Source organism: Pyrgilauda ruficollis, unplaced genomic scaffold, assembly GCF_017590135.1.
Source record: "Pyrgilauda ruficollis isolate IOZ18807 unplaced genomic scaffold, ASM1759013v1 scaffold2, whole genome shotgun sequence".
In the NCBI taxonomy this organism is placed as follows: Eukaryota; Metazoa; Chordata; class Aves; order Passeriformes; family Passeridae; genus Pyrgilauda; species Pyrgilauda ruficollis.
This window is the reverse complement of record NW_024519206.1, coordinates 19,647,191-19,674,990: the sequence shown is the minus strand read 5'-3', so window position 1 is coordinate 19,674,990 and position 27,800 is coordinate 19,647,191. Positions and strand designations below refer to the sequence as shown.

The 27,800-nt window shown below is 39.0% G+C and overlaps 1 protein-coding gene across 2 annotated transcripts in view; it reads left to right on the top strand.

Annotated features, from left to right (window-relative positions):
- Positions 1 to 27,800, top strand: part of GADL1 (glutamate decarboxylase like 1) — an 83,731-nt gene that overhangs the window by 33,385 nt on the left and 22,546 nt on the right. The window contains exons 10-14 of one of the 2 annotated variants that reach the window (XM_041466648.1): positions 270 to 334; positions 571 to 652; positions 7,577 to 7,776; positions 11,974 to 12,025; positions 15,174 to 15,263. In XM_041466648.1, coding sequence (XP_041322582.1) covers positions 270 to 334; positions 571 to 652; positions 7,577 to 7,776; positions 11,974 to 12,025; positions 15,174 to 15,263 — 489 coding nt within the window. The remainder of the gene's footprint in view (positions 1 to 269; positions 335 to 570; positions 653 to 7,576; positions 7,777 to 11,973; positions 12,026 to 15,173; positions 15,264 to 27,800) is intronic. The other variant, XM_041466649.1, reaches the window with a different exon arrangement.

Sequence of the window (27,800 nt, the reverse complement as noted above, 5' to 3'; positions counted from 1 at the left end):
TTTGCTTACACAGAAGGGCCACTCTGGTTTGTGGCTCATGTTCTGGCACAGACCATGACCTCCTTTATTTCAGGCATAACCCCAGGCATTTAGGATTTGTCTCCATCTTTATTTCAGGAGATGTAACTAAAGGCAAAATTTAGCCCACTGACTGTGTAGTAAACAAAGTTTTAAATGAGATAAGACACCTCTAGAAATTATTAGTTGAAATATTATCAAAATAACTATATACCAGTAATATTTTCTTGGCTCTATAAATGTTCCAACAGGCTTCTTGGGGTGGCTCAGCTTTGATATCAAGGAAGCATCGCAGACTTCTTCATGGTATCCACAGGTAAATCAATTTAATCCACTTACTAGGGATTGAGGTGGAACTTATGTGGCCTGTTGGCTTCCGTAAGTGCTGCATTTTTAAAAATAGTTGGAGAGATTTCTGAACCTGTGGTGGGTGTGGGTGTATGGGAAATCTCATTTGTCTGCTTGGATTGTGTTTGGTCTTTTTTGATTCTTAAGTACCCATGATTATAGATGCAATTTTCACCTCCCTTTTTCCATTTATGATTTTTGCAGGGCTGATTCTGTTGCCTGGAATCCCCATAAAATGCTGTTGGCAGGAATCCAGTGCTGTGCTCTTCTGGTGAAAGACAATTCTGTAAGCCCTCCTGACCTCTTTTCATTTTATTTTTCTTTTTTCCTTTTTTTTTTTTTTTTTTTTTTTTTCTTTTTTTTTTTTTTTTTTTTTTTGTATTCTAATAAGCTGTCGTTGCTGTAATATGAAAGTGGAAATAGTTAGGAAACAGCTGAAAGTCAGTTTTACTATACTGCAGTACAAAGGCTGAATTATATTATTTTGACTTTCACCACTTAATTAATAAAGGGTGAATAAAAGAGAAGGGTGAAAACGATCCAAGTCACTGTACTCACAAGTGGTCAAATTTTGCAGCTGGTGCCCTTGCTAGTTAGCTTCTGCACATAATTTGCATTCAGAATGGAGTATTTTGTCACCTGGGCCTGGCACACTGAGACACTGAGCTCATCAAAGCCCTCAGAATAGCTGCCATCCATCGGGACTGCAGCAGTGCTGCGTCTGGTTAAGGCAGGCAGAGCTCAGCTGCACGTCCCCTTGTACGGGAGGGAGCACCAGAGTGGCAGAGGGGTGGCAGTCAAAGCACATGCAGGTAAAGGTGCTGAGCCTTCTGTCCACACTCTTATCAGTTCTTCCTCATCAGCAGGGTGATTTAGACTTCCCAAAAGCCATGACTAATTTAAAGGTCTAGCAAGAAAACAACAGAGCTCTGATCTCAAGATGACTCTGCAGTGTAGCAAAAATCCCTTCTTGCATCTTTGTGGCATTCTTTTATTTTAAAAAACCCCAAACAAACAGTAAGAGGTTCATTATCTCAACATTCATTTAAAAATCAGACCTGCTAAAAATGATGCCAACTGGCCACCATTATGGGTGAGTTTTACCTTATACTCTGTAGGTTGTAACAGACTGAACCTCACAATGATATTGAGCCCCTAAGGTTTGCATCACTATTTTGTGGCCGTGGTTCGTAAATTGCTTTTATAAATCTCTGTCAAAACAACTGATATTTTCTATTCAGCTGATGGGGTTACCTATCCATGTAATTTGTTACGAACTTCTGCTGGTAAGAACTGATGAGGACCAAAGAGCATAGCTGCTAATCAGCACTCTCTTGGAGCTGATTGCTCTAAGTCGGGGGTGAGACCTGGCAGGACAGCAAGAAGAAGTGTGCCACCTCATTTCCTTGGATTAGAGGCTGTGGGATTGAAGAGGGTTAGATTTCAGGGTTACCATGCTTCACTTTATCTTCATTCCGAGCTGAAAAACAAACAGAATAAAGATATTGACTAAGATTAATGCAGTGTCTTAATTGCAGGCTTGGGAAGATTTCAGTGCTGTATTTTTAACTAATTAGGCCCAGTACATAGATATCGCCCCAGGCAATGATTAGGCTACTTGGACTGAATAGTGGAAATTTCTCAGGAAGACAAAGGAAGGAAATGTAGGGGGTTGAACTGTTCTAGCTGCTCTAGCCTTTCAAGTTGCTTTATGGACACTGTTCCAACTTCAGGGCTCTGGCAGCCTTTTTGTGGTTCCCTTCTGTGCAGTGTAAGGTCTGGTAGAGTGATCCCATTCCCCTGTTAAACCACAGCTAGGCAATATTGTGTTAGAAATACTTGTAAAGCTGAATCTTAGGTCTTTGAGGGGTGAAAACAGAAGTTTTCAGATCTGATCACAGCATCAGATCCTGTTGTACAGTGAGACATGTTCTGGAATGCAGAAGATTTGTCTGCATTGGGAAGAAAGGTTGTTTTACTCTGTGTTTAATTCCTGGAAAATCGGCTCTTACTCATTCTGTGTATGTGCCAGTGAAGTCTTTATATGCAAACAGACACACATACAGATTTGAGTACTTTCTTATTAACTAGCTGGAATATAAATCCTTAAGAAAAAAAGATCAAATGCATATTTGAGACACTTTGACAGAGAAGTGTTGCTTCACTTTGATCCTCTCCATACCAGAAGAGGCAGCTGAATCCAGTTTCCCATTGAAAATGCTATTTTTGCACCAGTAAGAGAAGGGAAAAGTACATGTATCAGTTTCTCACTTGGAAGCTTGTTCCACTTCTTCTAAAGCACATAAATACCTATGGCTAAGATGAAGTACACGTTTGTATGTGAACATAACTCCTTCACACTGTGGTTAGGATGCATCAGTGGGAGCTGGATGCTGAGATGTGTGCTGGAAGAGTCTGGCACACACTGCTCTGTGAGTGAATGTTCAAGGAACCTCATGTAGATTCTGAAGTTCTGAATTATCCAAGAAATCAAAACAGCAAAATGTTAATTATGAACGTTAAGTCCCATTTATGGATTACCCTGTCTCCCTTTGAAAGACTGATTAAGGAAGTTTTGTTAGCCCATCTTCCCATTTGCTTTGAGGTCCATTTGGAAATTTAGAATACTTCAGAATTAGTCTTAGTTGATTATAAGTGAGCAAATTAATCCCCTTCAGTTTTTCTTGTTTTCTTTTGTACTTTCTGTATGAAAGATAATCTTTAGAAGATGCCATCACATTTCAGTTGTTCTGGTAACACTATAATTTCCCATTAACATAGGTAATAGTGTTTTGTTTTTTTTTTCTTTGGGTTTTTCTTTTGCCATATTTCTTCAATAGGGTTTAGCAGTATTAGTATATTTAATACACTGGAACTGGCTTGTTAGAATGAAACATTGTAATTAAATATTTTCTTGTACAGATTTTTTAAAAAAACCCTGAAAAATAAAAAAGATTAACTGCAGTGAAATGCTGATAAAAGAGTATCTTCCAGCCTTAGTGAAGCAAAATTGGAATATTTCCAAGGAAGGTAGACACAGAAAAGAGATATAAGTGTTTGACTTGATTAGAAGAGAGAAGCAATTTCACCAAAGGGAAAGAAAGATTGGCTAATCCTTTGTAAAAGCTCAGATCAATGGCTGTAGTTCTTCAGTTCTTAAAGTACTCAAGAAGTGCTCAGCAATTCCTTTTTCACTGCCATGCCCTGAGTAACTTACATCACCTCTCCAAGATAGTCTTAGAAAACACTGCTATTGCTGAATTATGAATTGTAGTGACTGTTTAAATGCAAAGCTAGATGGACCAATAATCTCAAAACATTGGTGAAGCCAGTTTTGGTCTTATATGTTCTCAAAATGCTAGGAATTGGTGTTGGGTTGTACATACTCCCTTAAAAACCACGGAGCTACTTCACTTTGTCCTTGCTGTCATCCATATCTGTGTGAATATTATCTACACACATAAACAGAGAACTACTGTTTATCACCAGTACCGAAGTTCTCTGATTCATGAGAGTGAAGCACTAGTTTAGGTAATTTAGAATCAGTTCTAGGTAATAAGCAGAATTTTTACTTATTAGTTAGGAATGAAGTCTCAATGTAGCTAATGAAATCTCATTTTAGTGCAGGATATATTTTAGTGCAGGTGATGATGGCAGCCATCCACATGTAATCTCTTCCTCATCATTAGCAATATCATAGAGATATCTACTTCCCTGGTTCCCCTCCAGAGCAGCTGCAGGAAATGCTCTATTCTCAATGCTTTTGCTTGGGTTTAATACAACTGAGAGCTCCTTTTCACCCCTTGAAACACATTGCTGTAATGTCCTTTAATACTAAACTGCTTTTGACAATTTTCAAGTATGCTAGTCAAAAGATTGTCCTTATTGCCTCAGAAAAGGCAAATCAGGGAGAGGCTTGTCTTGGGGAAAAAGATATTTTATTAATGAAATTGAAATTCACTCTTAACTAGCAATGGAAATGGAAAGAGATCAGAAGACTTGCTGTAGGTACGTCTCTTCAATGAGAAAAATATATTGAATTATGAAACAGGAGCTCTTGCATTCAGTATCGATATTTTTTCATCAATTTTCTATTAATTAGAACACAAAAATTCTACATAGACTTCATCAAAATCAGAAGCTCTTTGAAACTTCATAGTGGACTGGGGCCTCTATGAAAATAGTATTTCCATTTCCTGAACTTTAACAGACTGACGATAAGGCTGAGAGCTTGCATTAAAAAGGGTAGAAAGATAAAAGATGCTGAAGAAAGGAACTCAAGGTTGTCCAATGGGGCAGTTCTAATGAAACTTTTGCAATTCTTCTGAGCAGATGTAGCAGCTCAGTTACTGTGTGGAAAACTGTTGGGATCTTGTTGGGACTGAGAATGCTGAGTTAGAAAGCACATTTAAGGCATATTTCTTTCCTTTCTTTTTCCTTCTACTTTTCCATCATTTTACAAGAAAAATTGAGATGACTTTTTTGTCTTCTATTCCCTTTCTTTTCCCTTCTCTTTCTCCTCCACCTTTCTTCTTGGATATTTATCTCTTTCTCACAAAGGATGATTTTTGTTTCTTTTCCTCTCTGCTCTAGTGATATGCAGGAGGATGTCACTGTACTTGCTCTGGAGATTGATAGTATCAGTATCTTCAGCAGGATTTCCTGAGCATGTTGCATTCTTAGTAAGATAAGCAGGTGGAAAAGGATCATAAAGCCACACGTATTGTCAGCTTCAGATGCACCAGGAGATGAAGACAGTACCTGCGTTTTTTTTTTTTAATAATGAACTACATTACCAACAATACAAGCTGACTCAGGGCCATCAAAATATTTGTTGATTTTCCTTCTAGAGCATTTTTTTTTAAACTATGTAACTCTGCAAATGTCCTGTCATCTTAAGTGAACTTCTCAGTCTTTTGTAATATTGCCAACTGCGTTTAGGTTTCTTCTGATAAGCAGTGGTTACTATTTATCAGATGACAGGCATGAGGGGAACTACTATTCTGTGACATCCTCTATTGTGCAGCCTGCATTGCGTTCTGATAAGGCAGAAGGTAGTGCCTCATTGATCAACCCTGCTGTACACACACTGCAGATACATCATTCAACATTTTAAGTCAGTAAGAGACAAAGCAATTAGTTTAAATTTGTGCATGTTGCTGCCTTTTTGCTTGTTTTTTCTTTTTTTAAACACTATGTCTAGTAAACTTGTTATTCTCCTGAAAGTGAAGGTATGAAGGTCTAAATGAATGGAGCACAATGTCTTGACAGAATGACTCCTGTTTCTTGTTGTGCAGCTGCTAGCCAGAGTTAAAAAAAGCTGTAGAAAAATCGCAAAAGTATGGATGACTCAGTGCTTGACTCTTCTGTCGTTTCTAATGTTATCTTCTTGCCTTTCGTTATTTGAGAAAATTGGAAAGTAGGTGTTAGAATCTTAGATGTTGCAAAACACTGCATCCACCATTGGCTTTCCAGCTGTGGCTACCCTGTGCTGCAGCTGCACATTATCACTCTGCAAAGGGAGAGCAGACACCCGACACTTTTCCCCCAAGCTGTCATAAAAACTGTCTTTTCACCAGGCCAAATGTGCTGCTCCTGTGACTAAAGAGTTCAGACCAAATTTGCTGTACTTTTATTAAATATTACAATGGGATTTTTAAACCCGTACAGAAGTTATGGAGAAACCTTGGTGGTGTTGTCCTTTAGTGCTCTATTATTACGTGTGTAGGTGGGGTTTTTTATTTGATTTGCTTTTTTGGAGGGAATTGAAAAGTCTAGGAGAGAGGCAGAGTTATTCTGTGTATGCCAGTTCATTAATTTTTTTTTGTCTTGACCTTTTTACTCCATTTTATGCCAGTCCCAAAGTCATAAGTAGGATATTGGAATGTAGATCAAGAGTTGTACCTCTGTTGTGGGAATAGGACACTTTGATTAAGAGTGATATCAGACACTGTGCCATTTTAAAATCAAACTTGCAGCAGCTGCAGAGAACAGGGCAAAATGAGAAATGCTTTTTTTGTTTGCTCAAATTGAAGAGTGAGATTGAGTTGGAAAATGAGTTGTGCTCTTCTTAGCACTGACAGATCCACATTTTCTGTCTCCTGGGCCTCTCATAGGGCCACCCTCATCGCTGTTCTGGTGACCTGCTTTCTACCAGTCCTTCTCTCTACTTCATAGTTTTACTGAGGATATTTTGATATTTCATTCTTCAACCAAAGGCCAGTGCTATGTTTCTTCTCTTCCTCTGCACCTTTAAATCTGTAACAGCCTCTGTGCTTTCTGTTTCCCAGCCTTGTTCTCTGCTGGAACCTGCCGCATCACTCATTAATCTTTTTCTGTTTTGTGCTGCTCATCTCTGCCCAGGTTGTCCCTCAGAAGCTGTAGGCTGGAGATTGCTGAATAAAAATAGTTTCATTTAGAAATCATGTTTAGCATATATGAAAGTATATCTTCTTAGGTTTATTTTCAAATGTTACATTTGTCTGAAATGTGAAAGAGAAAAAAAAAATAATGGGTTGTACTAATCTCCTTGTGGTTTTTCTGCTCAAACAGCCAGCCTATGCTAAATCCACAGTGACTGTTTGGTGGTAAGGGCTAAACATTTATTTCTTTGTGCTAAAATCTTCCCTATCTGCAACTAAACAAAGCAGGAATGGATTGAGCCATTTGTGGACATGTAGGAAGTTCCATTTTTGAACATGTGAAGTTCCTCAGGGGTTGTTTTTGATCATGGTGCTTATAATGCCAAGACTGTGGGCTCAGTCCCTGTATGAGCCATTCACTTGGATTGGACTCAGTGATCCTTGTGGGTCCCTTCCAACCTAAAATACTCTGTGATTCTGTAATCTAAAGACTGGAGCAGTGGACATAGGTGTCTCCTTCTCTCTTTTTCACATCCATATATATTTTAGGGCACCTGTTTCTGTGGTACCCACTCCCATGATTTCTTGAGATCTGAGTCAAAATTCTACTTCCACCTGCTGATTTTCCATGACATTATGAAGAAAATAATAATAAATAAATGTTGGTTGTCAGTATGAATTCACTGATTTTAGGCTAATCCAGGATTCTTATCCACCATAAACTTTGGATAGTGTCCTGCATATCCAGATCTATTTTAACAAGCATTTGATACAGACAAAGACTTTGGCTTGTGAGGAGGTTGAAAATGCTTATCACCAATCAAAGCCTCTATCGTGTTTCCTTGCAGGGCCTCCTGAAGAAGTGCTACTCTGCCGAGGCTGCTTACCTGTTCCAGCAGGACAAGTTCTACGATGTCAGCTACGACACTGGTGACAAGTCCATTCAGTGCAGCAGGCGTCCGGATGCATTCAAATTCTGGCTGATGTGGAAAGCGTTGGGAACTACGGGCCTTGAGGAGAGAGTGAACAGGGCGCTGGCTTTGACGAGGTACCACCTTACAGTTTTAAGTATGTCTAGACTGAAATATTGGCACTGCTCATATTCCATATCCTGGAACAGACCCCATTGTTACATTTTGCCTCTATCCTTTTGTTTGTGTATAATAGGTGGAACTAATAACGATAATAATTAATGTTATTACATTTGCTACAATATTTAATAGTAGTTATTGCTTTTAGCAATAAGCATAAATGTTGGCAAACATGGAAGTCAAAATTAGGCTGTCTGTATTGTGGAGCATTTATGTTACCAGAACTACACACATCGGAGAGAGTTACTAAAACACGTTCTTTTTAGTTCAACTGTGTATTCTGGTGTTGCTGTAAAAGAAGTTCTATGTGCCAGAATCCAAGCTGTGTCTGGCAGGAGCCAAAGTTTGCTGTTCATGTCATTCCTTGTGAAAGAGGAAATGCAAAAAACTGATCATGGAAAACTCATATGAGGACACTGTGTTAATATTAGGAACTAGTGTGTAAGCAATATTGTTCTGACATACTGAGTGGTTTTTCTCAAGTTTGCTGAAGTTCTTAAGGCTTACAGTATGTTCTATTAGGGACTGAAACAGCTTTTTCTTGTGATCTTCCCCACACCTGTCCTCTTCAATTTCATTAAGTTTTTGGTCTTGCAGAACTGAGTTTCACAAGTGAATTCAGCAAAATTTTTGGTAGCAGATGTTTATAAAGTGATTGTGATGTCTTAATTTCTGGGAAGAGACTTCCATACACAGGTGGTTTTCTCTTCTCTTAGAAGAAATAATTTTGAAATAAGATAATGACCCATTAAAAAAAGTTCACTTTAAGTAAAATGTTTGTTCAGAATTTATACAAGACAAAGCACAATGAAAACTACACCAAGCTAGCTACACACTGCTTTAAGTCAAATAATTGGTATTGACATTTTACTTTTTATAGGAAATAACAAGAAGAAAAGAATTGAATGTTTACTTCAATAAAATTAAAGGAATAGTCTGACACTAATGAAGTTACTTAAAGAGAAAATAAAAATATAAAAATACCCCTGGTCTAAACCTAGAGTGGATTTGAAAGGAATAAAAAGAAAGAACCAAAACCAGTGGGACCAAAAAAAGTTGTGACTTTTTCTCTGTTTGGTTTCTTTAAAGCCAGTTAGTTTTCTGGCTGGTTATGTCTTTTTTAATATGTTCTGGTTAAATTGCACCTTGTTTTTGTTGCAAAGCATTGTACTGTTCTTTGTCTGCTCAGAGTAAGTAATTCTTTCCACTATCAGTAGGAGAATTCAGCCTTATCAAGGTCACTGGCCAAGGTCATTTGACTGACTGTGTAGTGATTAATGACCTTGCTGGGATCGATATTTCTGTTCTACATTGGGATTCAGATGGTAACACTTCTAAGGAGTGACTGGCTTGTCTCTCCTGGTTTTGGTTTGTTTTTCCATTAGGAAGAAATTTAATTTTTAGACATTATCTGATGAAATAGGTTCTTCACAATGGTGGCATTGCCAGCTTGAGTTTGCATGGACATGGGCCCTGTACCAGGTTTACCAGCTACTCAGACGTGCAGCCTTTCTCCTCTTTTGTTGCATTAGATGTTACTTCAATTGCAAGGGTAGTATTTCAGTGTTCCTGAAAAAAGACCTGGATTAATTCTGGAATTAGTCTGCTGACTATAGAATTTAAAGGCAAGGGCAAGATTGCTTTTTGTAGTCAAGCAGAGCTGCAAAGGTTTTAGGGTAATTGCAGGCATGTATTTCTGATGCAGCAAACTTTGCCCATTGGCTGTTCCAGTAGTATCTTCTTGTTCTAAAGATGAATCATGCTTTCAGGGTATTAAATATCCCGGGAACATTGTGATGCTGTCTATTTGGAAAGGCCTGCTTTTTAAATATGTAAAGCATCCTGCTGATTGCTTCAGATTTTTTTTGCATATTTTCTTCCCCCCAGTTATCTTTGATGTAGGGGATGTTGCTTTCTAAAGTACACTAAAAAGAAAAGAGATGTAAACTGCATTTACAATGCAACTATAGTTACTACATAAGCACCTCTGCATTTTATGCTTCATCTTCTTTGGAATTTTTCTGCCTGTTTCCTCTTTTGACACCCACTGTTAGCTGACATATGTCTACTTCCATGGCAGATCTCCACCCCTCATTTTCTGCAAGGCTTAATCACAGCAAATGACATTTCTCTGTGTACTTTGGTCTTCACTAAGACTCAAGCCCCTCTAACATACTACAATTGTGACATGATAATAAAACTTCACTGTCAGCTGTGGAGAGATACACAAAGTAAATTGCTCCACTGCCATCAAATGATCCTGGCAAGATAAATCATGGGCAATGGATTTTCTAACAGCTGCCTTCTTAGGTTATTGGCAGCATAGTTAAGAACATGATTAAAAGTGTTGTGAACCTGACTGATACCAGGTAGCCTATGTCAGATTTTATACCTAGGGAATATAAAATAAAGGCACTTGAGGTAAGGGGGAAAGATATTAAGTATTGCAAAATTGCTCTAACAATTCAAGACCTTAAAAACAAAAAGGAAAGTGATTATGCATAGGGTTTGCTTTCATAATTTATTAAAAGAAAATATTAATTGAAGGCCACTGTGATATGAATAGCCTGCTGATGTTGCTGAATATTGGTTTTATGGCACAGACAAATATCCTGTAATAAACAGGACAGAAGCAGCAAGCTTGTTTGACATAAGATAATTACCTTACAGATAATCATGTCTCTCAGCCTAAGCAGTAGTGTGGATATTAACAGCCAGATAACAAACAAGTGCACACAGGAGGATCTGAATGTTGATGGCCGAAACGACCAGAACCATGACTTGTTCCAGGGAGAGGAAACCCCTGCCAGTGCACAGCACAACCCCTGGGCTGTGTGCCGTGGGCACTGGCCCTCCACCGCAGCGCTGCCTGTGCTGGGCTGTGTGCTGGGAGGCAATGAGTCACAGGCACAGCACTTGGCCATGATAAACAGCGTGACAACTCCCCAGGCGCTGTTTGCAAAAATGCATGCCATCTAGGGTATTGCTTATTGCTTGCCCAGCCAGCCTTTCTGCAGTGTGTCTGCTGAGGAGAAGGCAGTGCAGGGACAGCTGTGCTAGGGGTGTCCCTGCTGGGGGCAAGTGTCAGGTGTGTGGGTAGGACCAAAGGAGGTTATTCTCACAATGTTTCTCACCGAAAAGAATTACTAGTGTGACGATCAGTAATGCAGCTTCAGAGAGGAAAATGCCAAATAGTGAATGCAAGAGAAGAACAGATTTGTGCACATTCAGTAGTTTAACTGCGTCAGGTTTATTAATGTTAGACAGCAATATTTTCATGTGAAAGACAAAATTTTGTTGGCATGGAAAAGCAGTGTGAATTTGAAGTGAATTTGTTGAAATTTTTCTTTGTAAGGCTTTGAGCGAGGGGAGAAGAGAGAATTCCCATCTACGTCCTCTTGGCTTCAGAATTCTTGTGTGATATGTGCCATGGCAAAGTTGTGGTCATGTTTTTAAAAAAATCTGTAAATTGGAGCTCTTTGTATCCAAAACTTTGATTCAAACTTACCTCTCCATTGAAGGCTTCTGTGTTGTTCACATGTGGCAGGTGAGAAAGAAAAGAAATTCCCATTTTAATACCCTGTAAGCATAGGAGGTCCAGGGATTGCTGTACATCAGCAGTGGCCCACTGAATGGGAAGTTGTTCTGTTGTACCATGTAGAATGTGGGCAGGACTGGGAAAATTGCTGAGTTTGAGGTATGTTCAAATATTTAAATTCTGGGCTAAGCTAGGATATCCTGGTAGTAGTACAATGCCAGATGTGTCAGAGTGACCATGAAATAACATGGCAGCCCAGCATTGGCACTTGAGAACAAGGGATGGAGGTATTAATTTGCAGTGGGAAAGTTCACAACTTGATGCAAATAGGATCAATTTGTGACATGTGGCTCTGCTGAAAATCTGTGCCCGAGGACAGAATTTGGCATCTCCTTAGTGCTCCTTAGCTAGCTGTAGCCTTCTTTTGTTTCCAGAAACTGATAGCTATTGCATTTTCACAGCAGGTAGAAATGAGGTTTAACTCTGTTTGCTAAGTATGAATAAAAACAAAAAAAAAAAACAACCTGAAAAAGGACTACGTGTTTAAGACCCTGTTGTTTTGCTGTTGTCTGTGTGTATTGTTCTATGCTTTAAACCACTAATTTTTAAATTACAGATATCTAGTGGAGGAAATTAAAAAAAGAGAGGGGTTCCAGCTTCTTTTAGAGGTAAGTGAAATGAGAACTGAACTGTTGTTGCTATTGTTAGGAAGCCTCAGTTGTTTGATTTTGGTTTTTTCAGTCAATTACCAATTTGTATTTAAATTATCTAATCTAGTAAGTGTGTGTATTGGAGGTTCACAGATATGATTGGACACACATAACATGGATTATGTTCTCTACCATCATTCTACCTCATTTCTAAGCTTCTGGTCCTGTATTGCCTCAGGGGTGTAGATGGGGCACTTTTCTGTGACAGTGAAGAGGCTGGCTGTAAAAAAGCAGTGCTTGCCAGACCTACAAATAAGATTGTGTGCTGGATGAAAAAATAGTTTGATCCTAGAAATGGACTTTTCATTGTTAAAGTCCATATTTTTTCCCCTAGTTCTACTTCAACTCTTGTCTTCCTAAAAACTACCCAAAAAGTTGTGTGTTTCACTTGTTTTACTAAACCTGTCAGCTTATTTCCTGTTTGGAGATCTTGCTTGGGGGAGAGTGGGTGAAGGGAAAAGAGCTTGAGTACTGTTTTTCCAGCTGTCCTCAGCTCTTTGGTTAATGAGCCTGATATGGGAGGATGTTGCAAAGACCAGTCATTTTTATAAAAACCTTTTGCATTGTTGAAAGTGTGCTTGTATGAAACACAGGCAGCTGTGTGGGATCAGGAGGAAGAGAGTACATGGAGAAGGATGGGAAATAGAGTAAATGCCACCATGAGCATTCCAGGTTAGGCTAGACAAAGTACAAAATATGAAAAATATTTTATACTATTCATACAATGTAAATTTTTCTCTTCAACTTTGAAGACTGCTGATCAGTTGAAGAATTTTAGGCCAGCAGCACAGGATGGGGTCAGTAAAGTGGCAACTCTGTTAAAAGCTGTCCATTACTTGTTATTGTCGACCTTAGCAGCAAGCCCAGATCTGTTAGAGATGTGAAAACTCGTGGTGAGAGCAGAGGCTGCTGTGTAGGAATGCCCTGCAGGAATGGGGCACCTGGATTTAAAGTGGTTTTGAAAGGAGTGTTGTAGTATGGACTGTGGGAAAGAAGTTGAGAAGAGCAGAGGCTGCTGTGTAGTTCCTGCAGAAATGGGGCACCTGGATTTAAAGTGGTTTTGAAAGGAGTGTTGTAGTATGGACTGTGGGAAAGAAGTTGAGCTTCTTGAGTCCTATGAGTATTTATGTGAGTTGAGAAGTTGAAAGGGTTAAGAAAGTTTTCAGGAGTGCAGGGGATAAGCAATGAGAATTCAAAGAAGAGATGCTATGAGGCAGAGAGCCCAGCTGTGCAAGGCCTCTCTGAAGGGAAGATGGGCTTCAGACAAGGATCTCAGGAAAATGATCCTCTGATTCATGCAGTGAGGAAAAGCCTGTAATGAGAATTGCTCTATGGCCTGGAAATGCCACTTGTGCTTGAGTCATCTTGAACTCTTCTGTGGTAAAATTGCTTACCTGCTTGAGTAAGACCTGTGACAAGACACCCAGAAATAGAGTGTGAAGCACAGCTGGGGGTAGTTCTCTAGGATGAATGGTATTTTCAGAGGGCATTGATGTATTTGATGTGTGAAAGGAAACTGAGATAATCAAGAAGGCAATAGAGGCAATGGCAATATGGTAATGTATGCCATCTGTCTGCTCCTGCCAGATTTTAAATAGTTTTAAATAGTTAAATAGTTTTGCAATAAACCCTGCAACACTGAGCTAGTCCTTGTTCTTATGGGGAAGGCACTGCCTTTTCAGAATATGTATTTACATGTGTACTCAAAGCAAGCTCTTTGGGGGAAGAAATGGGACTTTAAGAACTGATCTTTATTCCATTCAGCAGCAGCACACGGCAGGTTTGCAGCTCAGTTTCCTGCTGACAATGATATTCCTCTTGATGATTTCACTGTCTTTAATGCATTCTTTGAATGAAGCAGAAAATGATATAAGCAGCTCTCAGTGGCCTTTCATGGAAGAACGTCTCAGCTGGTGGGATCTCCTCATTCAGGAGACTGCCTGGGATTATAATAGCAGCCACATCCACAGTGGGGCAAAGAGATGGTGTGATTCAGCTACCAAGCTCCCTTTTAACAGTGTTTTTTTCTTTCCTCTGGTACTGATGAGGATGGTATGTGGGAGAGGAGTGGGGCGTGTGAGTTCACAATCCAAATGATCAGAATCCATATTATAATCTAGTTGCCATCTGAATGCTGTGCTGCAAATAGTGGAGATCAAGATTGACTTAGTGATTTATGGATTGTGTGGGATGGCATCACAAGGTGTATCTCTTCCTCATATTATTGTTCTCTATACTGGTAAACAAAAAAAGAAAAAGTTCCAAATTAGCAGGAAATGTAGAGATATTGGACTGGCCTGCTGGGAACATTTTCTCAGTCATATATGATACAGAAACCTCATAAGCACAAAATGCCTTATTTTATGATGCATGGAGAACAGCCACTTTTGCTGGGAGCCCTGCAGCTAACTCTGCTGAGTTTAAAGGCAAAATTTCCCTGGAGAGAAACAGACATGTGAAGTCTCAGTCTTTGCTCAAAAGGCCTGCTTAGATATTAGACAGGATACATTCAGGATATGGTGCACACCCTGCAAGAGGTCTTGAGATTCTTATAAAATGTGGAAATTGAGAAATTCAGCATTAACTCCAGCACTATATAGTGTGCTGTATGATATGAGAGGAGATTGGCATTGTTCAGTAGAAAAATGACGAGATGTGAAAGTGCTAAATGGCCACTAAAATTGAGTTTTTGTGTTTTGTATAAAAGGCATAATTGGAAATTTCCATTTAAAACCCCCCAAACACTAAAAAGAAAATGTATTCTTTCAAGTTGCTTCAAATATGAATTCTGTAACTTACCTTCTCTTATACTTTTTCTAGCCAAAGTTTTTTTTACTGAGTAAAACAGAGTTAAAGGTGGCTGTAGGAAGAAGAAATTAAAAAAGAGCCCCTGGCAGCAGGAAGAGGAATGGATGATATGAAAAATTATTTTCAAAAATAGTTTCAAAAAAAAGGAAACAAAAGGTGACTTTGAGAAGGAAGCTGTAAAGGAAAGGGTATAAACTCAAAGGTTTCACCCTCACAAAAAATAAAGCAGAACTCTTTTAAAAGCTGTGATATGTGTCCCTATTGCATCTTATAAACAATCACTTGTTCTCTTGTTTAGCCAGAGTATGCAAACGTCTGCTTTTGGTACATTCCACCGAGCTTAAGAAAAATGGAGGATGGACCTGAATTTTGGCAAAAGCTGCACCAGGTGAGTGTCACGTGTTACTTGGGGCTTGCTGATTAATCTGTGTGCCAGATAAGAATGAGAAATAGCCCTTGGCTTTGCTCACCATTAGAACCAGTCAGTAGACTGGGGATTTTATCCTTAAATAGATGTTGGCAAGTTTTAAGTTTTTATTGGTTTTGACAAATCTAATTAATTTTTTTCCTACTATAAGAGATGTAAGCATTAACAAGTATTCAGCTTGCTATCCAAGCTGTTAGCAGCTGGCAGAACAGAGAGAAGAGGAACAGTGTTGGCGCATCTCTTGTCTAGACAGATTATTCATTACCTGTTTCATATACTTAGTGCTTTTCTTGGAACTTGGCCTGTATTATCTGTGATAATCTATGATAATGCAAGCAAGGAAGTGCTTAAGAATATATTTCTGATGTTAAACATAAGTGGTAACAGGAATACAATGGGAAAATGCTGTGGGAAAAGCTTCACAGATGAGTGTTTCAGTAACTCTTTGCCATGCTGATAGAAAATTGTGAACATCTTATAAAAAAAAGCAGCAGTCAAATTTTGAATTTACAAGTGGAGAATCATTAGTTAAGACTTAATTAAGAAACCGCTAGACATTGTGGTATTATGTTTTACTGAATAAATTATTCTGTGAGGAGTTGAATTTAATTCATTGTTCGCTCATCTCTGGAAGAGCTGTGGTGTTCTGTGTTTATTTTTTCATAGAATTTGCTACTAGAAGTTTAAACTAGAAGAATGATGTGTATACATCTGCATACTATGTAAATAGGCATACATACTTTATATACATGCTTCCTGTAACATCTGCCCTCATTTCAGCAGCTTTCGCAGGAATTGCTTTCAGTTTTTGCTGGAGTGTCTTTAGGAGATATACCTTCCTTAACCCCGTGTGTATTGTTTTGGAAAGTATACTTTTGTAGTCCAGATCCATGCATAGCCACAGTATGAATGCAAGGGCTTGTCATTTACCATCCTTTCACAAAGTTTTGTTCCTTTTGTTTGGATCTTCCTGTCCTCTCTCAGAGTAGAAGGCTTATATGTGAATATATATGTATATATATATGTGCATGTATGTATGTATACAGAGCTTTATAATAGCTTATCTACTCATGGAGGAGTGAGGATTTGGGAACGAGCAACTGGAAGGCATAGAAGAAAAAATGCTGCAACTGTCACTGCTTGATTTATGTGGCTACAGATGGGACCACAGGAGGGAAGGATGAAGCACAACAAATGGCTTTCAGCACGTATATTTGAGTGGCTTATGGAGTGTAACTTACTGGCTCTTTGCTCTGTTACTCTATGGTGCTTCTAGTCAGGGTAGGGAATAGATACCTGCCTATATTTTATGTACCAGTATGGATAGATTGATTCTGGAAATACAGATTTCCTAGCCAGTGTTTTTGGAAAAGAACTTGGAGGGAAAGAAGCTTGCATGCAATTTCTTCCAAGAACTGACCACTGCTGCAGATCTCAACCACTCGTTTCATGGGCAAGGTGACATTTTCTTGATTCTTCCATCTCCTCTGAGAAAAAGCTAAGAAATCCCAAATTCTAAGACATAAAGTATTTTATTCTTCCCCATAAAAGCCTGAAAAAAAAATATAGTGGAAAACAGACAAAAGCTCCCTAGGAAATGGCACAAATTTCTCTCCTGGAGCAAACAACAAATGATTATTGTTAGTTGCATTATTTTTGCCACTGCTGAGAAGTAGTTTGACACTACGGAAGTGAGCCTGTTTCACAGTGAAAACATGTTATTTCACCTTCCTGATTCTCTACAGGGATAGGTCTAGGGTTACTCTGCTTTTTGGATACTGAGGGCCAGTTTGGGGTGCAACATGTATCAATGAGCAGATGAGTTGACAGCACTAGGTCAGAAAACATAAGACTGACTTGACTTTTTCATCTAAGATCAATTTGTTTTAGCATTGCTGATGCAACCAGCATGGTCATTATATTACATTAATCAATACAAATATATTGCTGGACAAGAAGGAATCCATCCTGATCAGCAAGGTGTAAATAATAAGAGCATTAAGTCTGGAGAGGTTGTTACATGGTGCTGTTGATTGACAGATGGGGCTGTGACAGTTTCTTGATTGCAAGCAGTTCTTGAATATTCCCATAATATCACTAAAATGAGCGTCAAAATGCTTTCATTTACAATTTCTCTTTTCACACCACATTTTAATATCACAGTTATTCTGTTTATCCAGAAATCAATCTTCCTTTTTGTTGACCTGCATAACTGACAATAATTAAGAAAACATATGTTTTAAAAATCCCTAGGGCGAGTAATTGATTTTATTCAACTACTTGTTCAGCAATATTGTTCAGAATAACATGCTGTGTTCTAAAGCTAGTTATATGAGTTTTAGTGCTGGTGGAAGTTTATAAGCAAATTGTTCAGATCTAAAGTCCTCAGCTTTGTGAAGAATTTACATAGTCCTATGCAAAATAACCTTGGAGGTTTTCTGCTGTCCTGGCTCTTCTCCAGTTTCCATGGCCCATTTTATATGGAAATGTGTCAGGACTGACTGGATTGTAGTGTGATACCTGATTCTGATGTCAGCCTTCTTGTTGTCCTACATAGAATGTGTCTCTCAGAAGCTTAATTTTTTTTTTGGGTCAGCTGTTTGTTTTAAATTCTGGAGCCTTCAGCTGTGAATTTTGCGCTCTTTGGAGTCTCCTACATTCAAAACAGAAAGGTGATAGAAGCCTGAAGGATTTGGAGCAGCCAGAAACTGGTCATTTGATTCATCACCTGAACAGTTTAGGGAGTGAGAGAACAACACAGTGATGGGGGAAGTAAGGAACAGCATGAATGGTACATTCCTCTGTTGTGTGTGAAATCGGGAATTCTGTGCACATCCACAGTCTGACACCGCTTTGATCTTTTGGGATTACAGCAGCAGTTGGCTGTGTAGTGAAACTAGCTCTATAAACAGTACAGCAAGGCTTTGGATGCAGTCAGATGGTCCAAGACAGCCCATGCCCTGAACGCTGAGCAGCGCGCTGAGGGAATGCAGATGGTGTAGCCCATAAATGATCCCGTGTAAAGCGTTTTCCAGCGCCATTCTTCACAAGTGAGGAGAGATTTCTTTTTGTAGAAACCCTGCAAACGGGCCCTCTGTGGTAATTGAGGAGTTGCTGGTAGAGTCAACTGAAGTATCTGTCAGCGGTGTTTTTTTGTCATTGCAGTCTGGGGGCTGCTCTCTCTGACCTGGAGCTGACATAATTGCCGGGATGAAGGAGCGATGGCTTTGCCAGTACTGTATGCGCCCCCCAGTGGGAATTTCTCTCCTTTTCCTTTGGTGACACACCGTAGGATTTATTTTGTTTACTGCTGAGAATGGTCGGCGTATCACGGGGTCACGGTGAGAAAAGCTGAACTGGAAATTACAAGGCAGAAATGGGAGTGAGGGAAGAAGTAAAAGCACATAAGCAGATATCATTTAAATTTTCGTGCTTTCTCCATGCCTACAAATATCTATGCATATTCTTGTAACAATCTTCTCTTTAGAAAAGTCAGCTTTCTCACCTTATACTGAAATACATGCAGATGATGTAGAATTAGCTGATTGTTTGTGACAGCATCTCTGAAAGCCTCCTGGCAGCACAGAGAATGCTAGGACACAAGGAAGAGTTTGGAGGGATACATTTGGAGCTGTCCTGTTGCCATCCTGCTGCTAACCCATTCAGCATTCCATGTCTTACTCATTCTGGACCAGTTTGTAGTCTGGTGAAACTCAGACTTTAGTCTTGCAGGCTAAAAGACAACGCAGAAGTAATTGTTGTAACAGACCCCTCCTCCTGCAGGACCCTGGCCTTGCCAAATGATCCTGGAGCATGACTGTAGGTAGAGTACTATGTAATGAATACTGCTCAGTAAAGAAGGCTAGTGGTTTATTGCTAAGTACCACTTTAGACCTCAAAATCTAGGTTCAAAACCTGCAGTAGTTTCCTAGTAAGCCTTTTGTGATTTATTAAACTTTGCCTGCTTTGTAGTTCTAAAAAGCATGTGCTGGAGTATTAGATTTCCAGTGGTTCAGTAAAGCTTTTATACACAGTTGTTAGATTCAGTAACTTGGAATTCTAGAATCTCAGTCTCAGACTCTACTTCTGTAATGCAGTTGGTGTTTTTTGGTTTTGTTTCCTTCTTTTTGTTTTGAGGATTTTTGGCCAAGTAATACAAAATTTATTGGCTGTAATAGAAGGCTCAGGATGCAAAGTCGTATTAAAGTAGTAATGTCCTACTAAAGCCTGTATAGCTTGGAATGCCATTTTGCCCCTCCTCTCTTCACCTTAGTGAAAGGTAACCTTATTCCAGTCTTTCTCTCCTACTTAGTAGAAGAATATATCTGTTATCTGAAGGCATATTTGTAAAATAGCCTGTCATCTTGAATGATGGTGTGATACATTTGTGTAATGAGAGATTTAATATCAAAGCATAAATGTAAGAAGGTTGAAGAGGTGTTGCCTTGGCAACCCCTGAATCTTGTGGTCTTTGTAGCATAAATAAAAAAAACCCAAAACCTAATCAAGGACCAGATTCTGCTGTATTTATGTATTTAAAATACCTGTTGATAATGGTACAAGATTTGAATGGGAAGGGAAAACAATATCTCCAGTTGGTTATATTGACAAAGTTTGTCCTCTGCATTTTGGAAGAACAAGACAAAAACCACATAAGTTATAACCACAGTATTAAATGCAGTGAAATCAGATTTATGCATAAGAAAGGTCCTATATACAGAAATACACTGCAAGTGTATTTCTGATTGGGATTTGTGTGCAAAATGTTATTTTATTTGCTGGCATCCCTGTGCACCACACTTTGAGGTTTTTTTTACACTTGAACAAGGAAACAATTAAACAATACTTTAATGTGAGTGTTTGAAGGGTAATGACAGAGACAGGGTTCTGTGAACTTTCCTTACCTAAGTAACTTTTATTCTAGTGAGTAGCCTACTGCCTCTAGCATCTAGCTCAGTTTGACACCAGTTTTGGTAGAGGGCCACAGCAAACAACAGGAAAACAAATGGTAAGATTTCCACACAGAAAGATACAGGAGTTAGATTGGCCAAATCATTGGCTTCCATGACAAGGTGACCAGCTTAGTGAGGAAGGAAAGGGTGTGGGTGTTGTCCGTCTAGACTTCACTAGTACTGTCCCTCAAGGTCTTTGATTCTCTTAAATTACCCTTCAAATCTATTGTGGACTTCAAGAAACAAAAATCTGCAGGTGGAAAAGACTGCTTTGGCAATCTTTATTTTAGACAGGGGATTGGTGAATTGTCATTTCAGCAGATCAGATGGGACCTCTGAAGGGGCTCTTTGAAGAAATTTCATTCGTCAGGGAAATCAAGGTCAACAAAAGCTTCAGATTCACTCTGTAAAACTTAAGGCACTTACCCAGGCAAGCTGCTTGAGGAACTGGCTGGTTTCCCACCATTTTTAACACGGAGAGCAAGAAAGGAGCTCCCAGATCATGACTTAGGCAACCTGCAGTCAGAAGCACCCTTGGGAAAGACTTCATTATTCAGAAGGGGAACCTAAGAGGTGCCACGATCCCTGATTGGCTGCATTCTTTCTAATACAGCTAAAAAGAACCTAACACTAAATCCTCAGCATGCTGTGTGCTGTTTTAGTTTTCTGTTTCATAGGCTTCTGGAGAGAAGAGCTGCAAAATCTCCTTCTGATTGAATGGACCTAGCCACATTCTCAGCATTGTGTTCAAGAGGGGCAGAAATGCAGCGTTCCAGGAGAGGTGAGATCAGGAGGCCTGTGGAGGCAGGCAAGGACCTTAGGGGAAAGAGGCTCAACAAGCACTAAAGCCACAGAATGAGTAACAAGATAATAATCAGGATTTAGGTTGTAGTGTGACCATTCCTCAGTAGAAGGTGATCCTTAGAAGTTTAATAATAAAATAGGCATTGATTTTTTAAAGTAGCAACATCTCTTATTTTGCAACTAAAACTGCATAATATAGCAGATGAATAAAATTTTTGTAGTTTGGCTGCATATAAATGACTGTTATTGTTAAGAAGAAAGGTCTAAGCTTTGATAAATGAGACGAAACAGTACAGTATAATATAATAGCAGAGAAAAATTATAGCAATGTTTCAGTACCTCGTTAATGAGGGATTTGCACACTTTCCCTTTTAATATGTGTCTTCTTCTTCAGTTTTATATAACTCATAAGTACAAAAGTGACTGTAGCTGTTAATTAAACAGGATATTTAACATTACTTTATTTTAAATGTATTCTCCATAGAATTAGGTTATAAGAATACAAAAATAACATGCCTTTAAAAAAATTGTTAATTCAAAGTAAAATATTTTGGTTTCTGAGTGTGTATCTGCTTATAACTGGAATTTATGGGTTTTTTTCTCTGTTGTATTTATTCTTGCATGAATACTGAAGTAATAGTGTTAGTCTAAGGGTCTGAATTGGTTGGTGATGTCTTCATCAGGAGAAGTAGGAGTCAATGTACTTGACAATGCCCATTTCACCTTAGGACTCCACCCAGGTGTTAGGGGCACTTCAGTTTATATTTTACATTGGTGAGGTTGTACACTTGCCTAACTTTCAGCCACCTATAGTGTGTGACAGTGATGTGATCCCACGCTTGCTCTCTCGTGGGATGTCAAGTGTGTGTATGGGGCTAGAACTGAGGTATATTTCTATAACTGTATTGTAACTACAGTAGATGTAATTAGATGAGACAACTGCTTCCAGCCTGTGCTTTCTATAATAGTCCTAAGTGATACTGTAGTAATTCATGACATGACAGTGATATTTCTGACACATTTCAGACATATTTCTGTTCTAGCTTTCTGCTTCGTCCCTTATTGCAGACTGACTTTTCAGGGATGTGTAGTATCAGTTGGGCTCCAGTGAAAGACAGTCCCATTCATGCAGAAATCTTTACATATGTTAGGCCAGTGGTACTTGTCTGTTGATGCAAATAGGCAACAATCAACGTCACTAAATAATACATCTGGCAGCAAAACAACTCTATTTTAAAAGCATTGCTGCACAGATGCTAAAACTACACCTCAATTCTTGGGGAAAAAAAAAAAAAAAAAGATAAGAAACCCCAATGACTTTGATGCTGAATGGTTTTCTAGATGAGAGTGAAGGGCAAATTTTGTCAGGGACTTAACATTGAGCTGTACGTGTTCAAGGCACACTGGGGACTGAGGTCTATTGGTCCCTGGTGCTCAGCCTATTGAAATGATCAAAGCTGGTGGGTGGGAGTCTGCCGCAGCTCCATATGTTGCATTCAAGCTGAACAAGGATTTCATCTTCCCCAAGCCACCTGCAGAGCAAGATTGCTCAGATCTCCAGAGATGAAGTAAGTTTCACACTAGTTGTTTCTTGCTTGAAATCCTTTTAAAGATAATGGAGGGTCCGATAATTTCTCCATGTGGTAATAGACATAATGGCATGAAATGAAGCTGGGGGCAGTAGACAAAGTGGAGGGAAATATGGTTAGGAAATGAAATCACAAGACACCCACAGATTCAAAGTACCTTCCAAGGAGATACAGCAAGGTGTGTTTCCATCACGGTGTGTAATGCTCTGTGATGATACCTTAGCTGGCTCAAGTACTAGGAGCCATATGGCCACAGGCTAAACATGGTACTTAATTCAGGTTAAAAAAGGAACAGTTGACATGACTGTTCTTTCAGCAAATCACCTGTGGTGGTGGTGGTATATGTTTTGTGTAGGTGTAATCCTTTCTTACAGGGAAAACGTGGGTTCCACTTGTCCAATATCTTACAATTTTTGCTGGCTGCCTCCTTAGACCTGAGCGTCATTCTAGCTTTTAGTTTAGATATTGAAAAGAACCTGTTTTCAAATCTTTGCATTGTTAAAAGCTTCACATATAATGAATCTTTGTATACAGGAAGCTTCTAAAAAGTCTCATTTTGTGACTGATAGGTCAACAGAGGTGATGGGGATTCAGTGGAACTGCATTCTCTGCTTTATTGCACAGACTCAATTTACTAAAGGGCACTTAAGCACTGCATAAGAGCTTCTGTGTGAACAAAGACAGTACTTTTTAATTTGTATTGCTTTCAAATAGACACAACCTGTTACCAAGAGCAGCAGATGATTTGCACCCATTGTTAAGCGTCTCTTAAACTGTGGAAAGACCAAGAGGGTAAAACAACCCCATTTCTTTTCCAGAAAGGTGAATGTTTGGGGGGACTATGTGAAAATGGCGCAATTCATAGAAATTAAGCAGCTAGTTGGCAACAAAAATTTGTTTTCTCCGTGTTTGGGCACAATTGAAAAAGCTAATCTGAAAATTATGTCAACTATGACATTTTTAAAAGACAAATATTAAACTATTTTCTGAGTATAGAAAACAAAAGGGAATTTGTAATGAATGTAAGGATTTATCATGTCTCTTTGTTTGTTTGTTTGCATTAAGAGCACTTCAGTGTCATCCTTGTTTGTACCTTTCATTATTTCCCAATAGCATAACAAAAATATGTACTTCTTACATGGAGTCATGTTGCTCCACAGAACAGTATTGCATTTTTGTTCATTACTGCTATAGAAATGAAAACAAATTCATATTTTGTAATGCAACACTGTGAAACTCTTTAGAACTGTCCATATGCAGTGTTTCAATATAAATGCGTGTGTGTTCCTATGCATACATGTATATGGGTGTGTATTTACCCCCTGGGATGATATAAAGGAAAAATATTATTGAAAGGGAGAGGATGGAATAACATACAGTGTTACTCAAGTAACTTCATTGTAAAAAAAAACTTGTAAAAGGAATCACGTAACAGTTGATATTTGAAGGGAGCATTGAAGGTCTTTGAGCTCCTAACACCTAGATTGGTTGTCCAGGACAATGTCCAGGTGACTTTTTAATATCTCCAAGGATTAGACACTCCATAACTTCCCTGGGCAGGTGTTTCATCACCCTGACAATGAAAAACTACATTCAGATTCCTGACTACATAGCACTTGTTTGCCCAATCAGCATGTATTTTCCTCTGCTTAAATGGTACTAATTACACTTCCTTTGCTTCATTTTGGAGTTAGAACATATTGGCTAATATTTTAAATGGCCTTTTGTGCCTCTCTGTGAAGAGAACTGCTTTTAGCAAGAAAGCAGAGTTTGAAGACACTCAACACATTTTGTTCTGCCTGACTTTATGGACTTTGCTCTCCTAAGGCAGCACTGTGCTCCTAAATATCTGTGCACCCCTTCATTCTGCTCTCTCAGTGCCATATGCACATTAATAACCAATGATAGAAGAAAAAAAGTTCAAATTACAGGTTGAACTCCAAACTACTGCTTTTCTGAAACTATCATAGATTATGTTTAATAGCCTGTGGATCAAGATGAAACCCAGTATATATCACAGGGGAACTCAGTAATTGAAGCATTCTGGGAATGTCTAAGTACTGGAGTGCTGAGGTCTCTAGAAGCTTAATTCTGTGCTATTTTTACCTGAAAAAAAGCCCTATCATCTATTTTTTAATAATAAATTTTAATAATATTTTAATGCACTGACTTAAATTATTTTATCTGACGTTCAGGGGAACAATAAACCCCTTTTTGAGCCCCTTCCAACTCCTAATTTTCTGCAAATAAGAAAAACAGTCCTTGAGAGACATTAGCATTTCAGAGTATCTCCAGTACACTTGACTCATGGCTATCTCATCTTTGTCCTTGGTGTCTGCAGAATGGTCCCTCAGGAGCACTGAACATGTTCTCTGGGTCTGTGAAGCTGATCTATCTGTCTGCCAGCTCTGAATTTACTCCTTTCATATGAGGAGCCTCAGGGGCTCTCTGAAGGATCCTAACTGGTCTCCTGGTGATGGGAAAGCAATAATTTGCAAGCCTGAAGCTGCACAGGTGGTACTGTGTGGGTATGGTGAGGATGTATAGTTTTGTCTCAGAAAAAACAGCAGTAACAGAAGGGCTTTTTGGACTTGCTACTCTGCGGTTTGCGCAAGGGGTAAATTCTTTTCCTATTTAAATGTGGTAGAAGGAAGGTTGACTTTTCTAGCACCCTGGCAAAGAAAAAAACTTGGGATGAAACTGTAGGAATCTTGCCTAGATTGAGACCCTTGACTCTTTCTTGACTGAGTATTACAGGGCACGCCCTGGCTGGTGTGCTGGGGCTGCAATGTGTGCCTGTGCCAGAACTGGGCTGCTGCAGGCTGTGCTGGCTGATCTGGAGCCCTCGGGGCTGGGGCAGCGAGGCAGCCGTGCAGCCCAGGTCAGGTCCCTCTCACGGTGCTTAATGGTGCTCCTCAAAGACCATCAGGTTTTCACTGTATTTTTTCACCTTGTGCCTGTAAACTGCTCCTAGAGCTGCCTTCCCGCAGCTGCCCAGGAGCTGCTCCTAGAGCTGCCTTGCTGCAGCTGCCCAAGCTGTGGCTCCCTGGCCCCGGGAGGATTTTGGTACATGGTTCAGAGGATCTGTTTTACAGTGGGAGTTTGAACCGAATGGGGTTGGATGGCTGAAGTGATTTTTAGGTGAGCATTTTAGGGTGCACCAGGGACTGGTGAGGGAACTGCCCACCAGAGCACTGGCTTGATACATGATGGTTATATATATTCCTTTATGATGGTTATATATACTCATAAACCTCGCTAATAATTGGTATTTCAATTCTGAAGGGTACATGTAGGATAACAGTAATATCTACCCCTCCCCTTACTCCTGTGCATAGGAGGAATCTTACTGAGAAGGAAAGTAAAGAGCATGGCCAAGCAAAAATTATTCTTAGCAGTTGTTTAATTGTTAATGCATGATTTGTCTTGCTTTTGCACTAGTTGAACTGCAAGGTGGAATGGAAGGCACCATTTCTTGGTGCCTTTCTCTCTGCAAGGGTGTGGTAACAGGACCTTCTCTGAGTGCTTTAGATATAAAGGTACTTGAATATCAGAAGTTGCAGGTGGATGGATGAACAGTGAATAGTAGTGTGGTCTGTTGGTGGTGATTTTTTAAATGAACCATTTCTACACTACTGATTAAAGTTCCTTCTGGTTACAAATCTTTCTGGTGGTATTGGTGGGGGTACCAGCCCTGCCAGCTGGTACCTGCTGCGATTTCTGAATGAAACAAGTGTCTTCTAGCATTCTTTTGGGTTTGACATGTTTAATAAATAACAGCAGTGAATTGACCATAGTGCAATAATACTGATCATAAGATAAATAGCATAGTGATTTTTTTTGGTCATTTTCTCATGAGTTAGACAGAAGGAAAATAAAATTTTTGAGTTTCACCCTTAATTAATGGACTGCTACAACATGAGTTACTATGTGTCTGATAGAAAATAAGATACTTTTTTCTGCTTTATCAGCCAGAAAAGAGCAGCTGCTGAACAGAATAAGTCTTTATTTTGCCTCACAGTAACGGTAGACTTCCACTGTAATCTGAAACGTGGGTGACAATTTCACCATTGGCTTAGCCTATCTGGGAAAATATTTAATTCTATTTGTTATATGAGGCATAAGTGGGGAACTCCCATGTCAGTGGAGTTTCAAAGGATGTGGGCAATTGGGCAAATGCAACATGTCTAAAAAAGAATTGCAGTCATAATTTATAGGTCACAAATATTCAATAAAATAATGGTTTAGATGTTGTTTTAGGTTACTGTCATTGTCTGCTTGGCCAGCTCTGTATTTTGGAGACTCTGGGTAGACCAGTGACTTTTGTATAAGCACATCTTCTAGAAAGGCATCTGTTCTTGACTGGAAAACATCAAGGAATGATAAAACAAACACTTTCTTTGGTACCTCCTTTCAATAGCTAATTAGCCTTCCTGTGCAAAATGGTGGTGAAAAAATGCTTATCCACACTAAAATAGCCTTCTCTAATGTGTTCTACCCTTTTGCTCATAAGTTATCATCAAGTCACCTCTCATTCTTCTGTTTATAAACTAAATAAATTCATATCTTTAGGTCTTCATTAGACATTGAGTTATTTCTGTGGCTGTCATTATCATCCTTCCCATTTTTCATTCTTGTAAAAAACCTCAACAAACATCTGAACTATGTATTGCTTGCCAGCACCTGTGTTTCCACTACTGTAAGTGGAGATAAAATTGTCTCCCTGATGCCTGTGCACTTGTTTATAAATTTGTGGATCATATTACTTTCTTTCTTCTACTGTATTTCTTTGGGAGGCTCTGTAATACATATATATATATATATATATATGTTTATATATATGTGTAGATGATGAATGCTGAAATGAAAAGTTTTCTTGTGTGTATAAATTACTAATTTGAGCACAAAATAAATTGTCAAGACATCTTGGGTGGTTTGGGTTATTTTTCCCATTGGCATATGGAAAGCAAGCTGACATCCCAGATAAACCAGTGGTTCTATGATCTGTGAATCTTTGTTTAAGAGCAGTCTTGACTGTTTTAAAGCACTCACATAAATGACCTAATTATGAAACTTTGTAGTCTGCCTCTTGACAGAACTTTTAAAAGCCGATTTTGGCTTGGGTGTAGAGTGAAAGCAATTGCAGAGAAGTC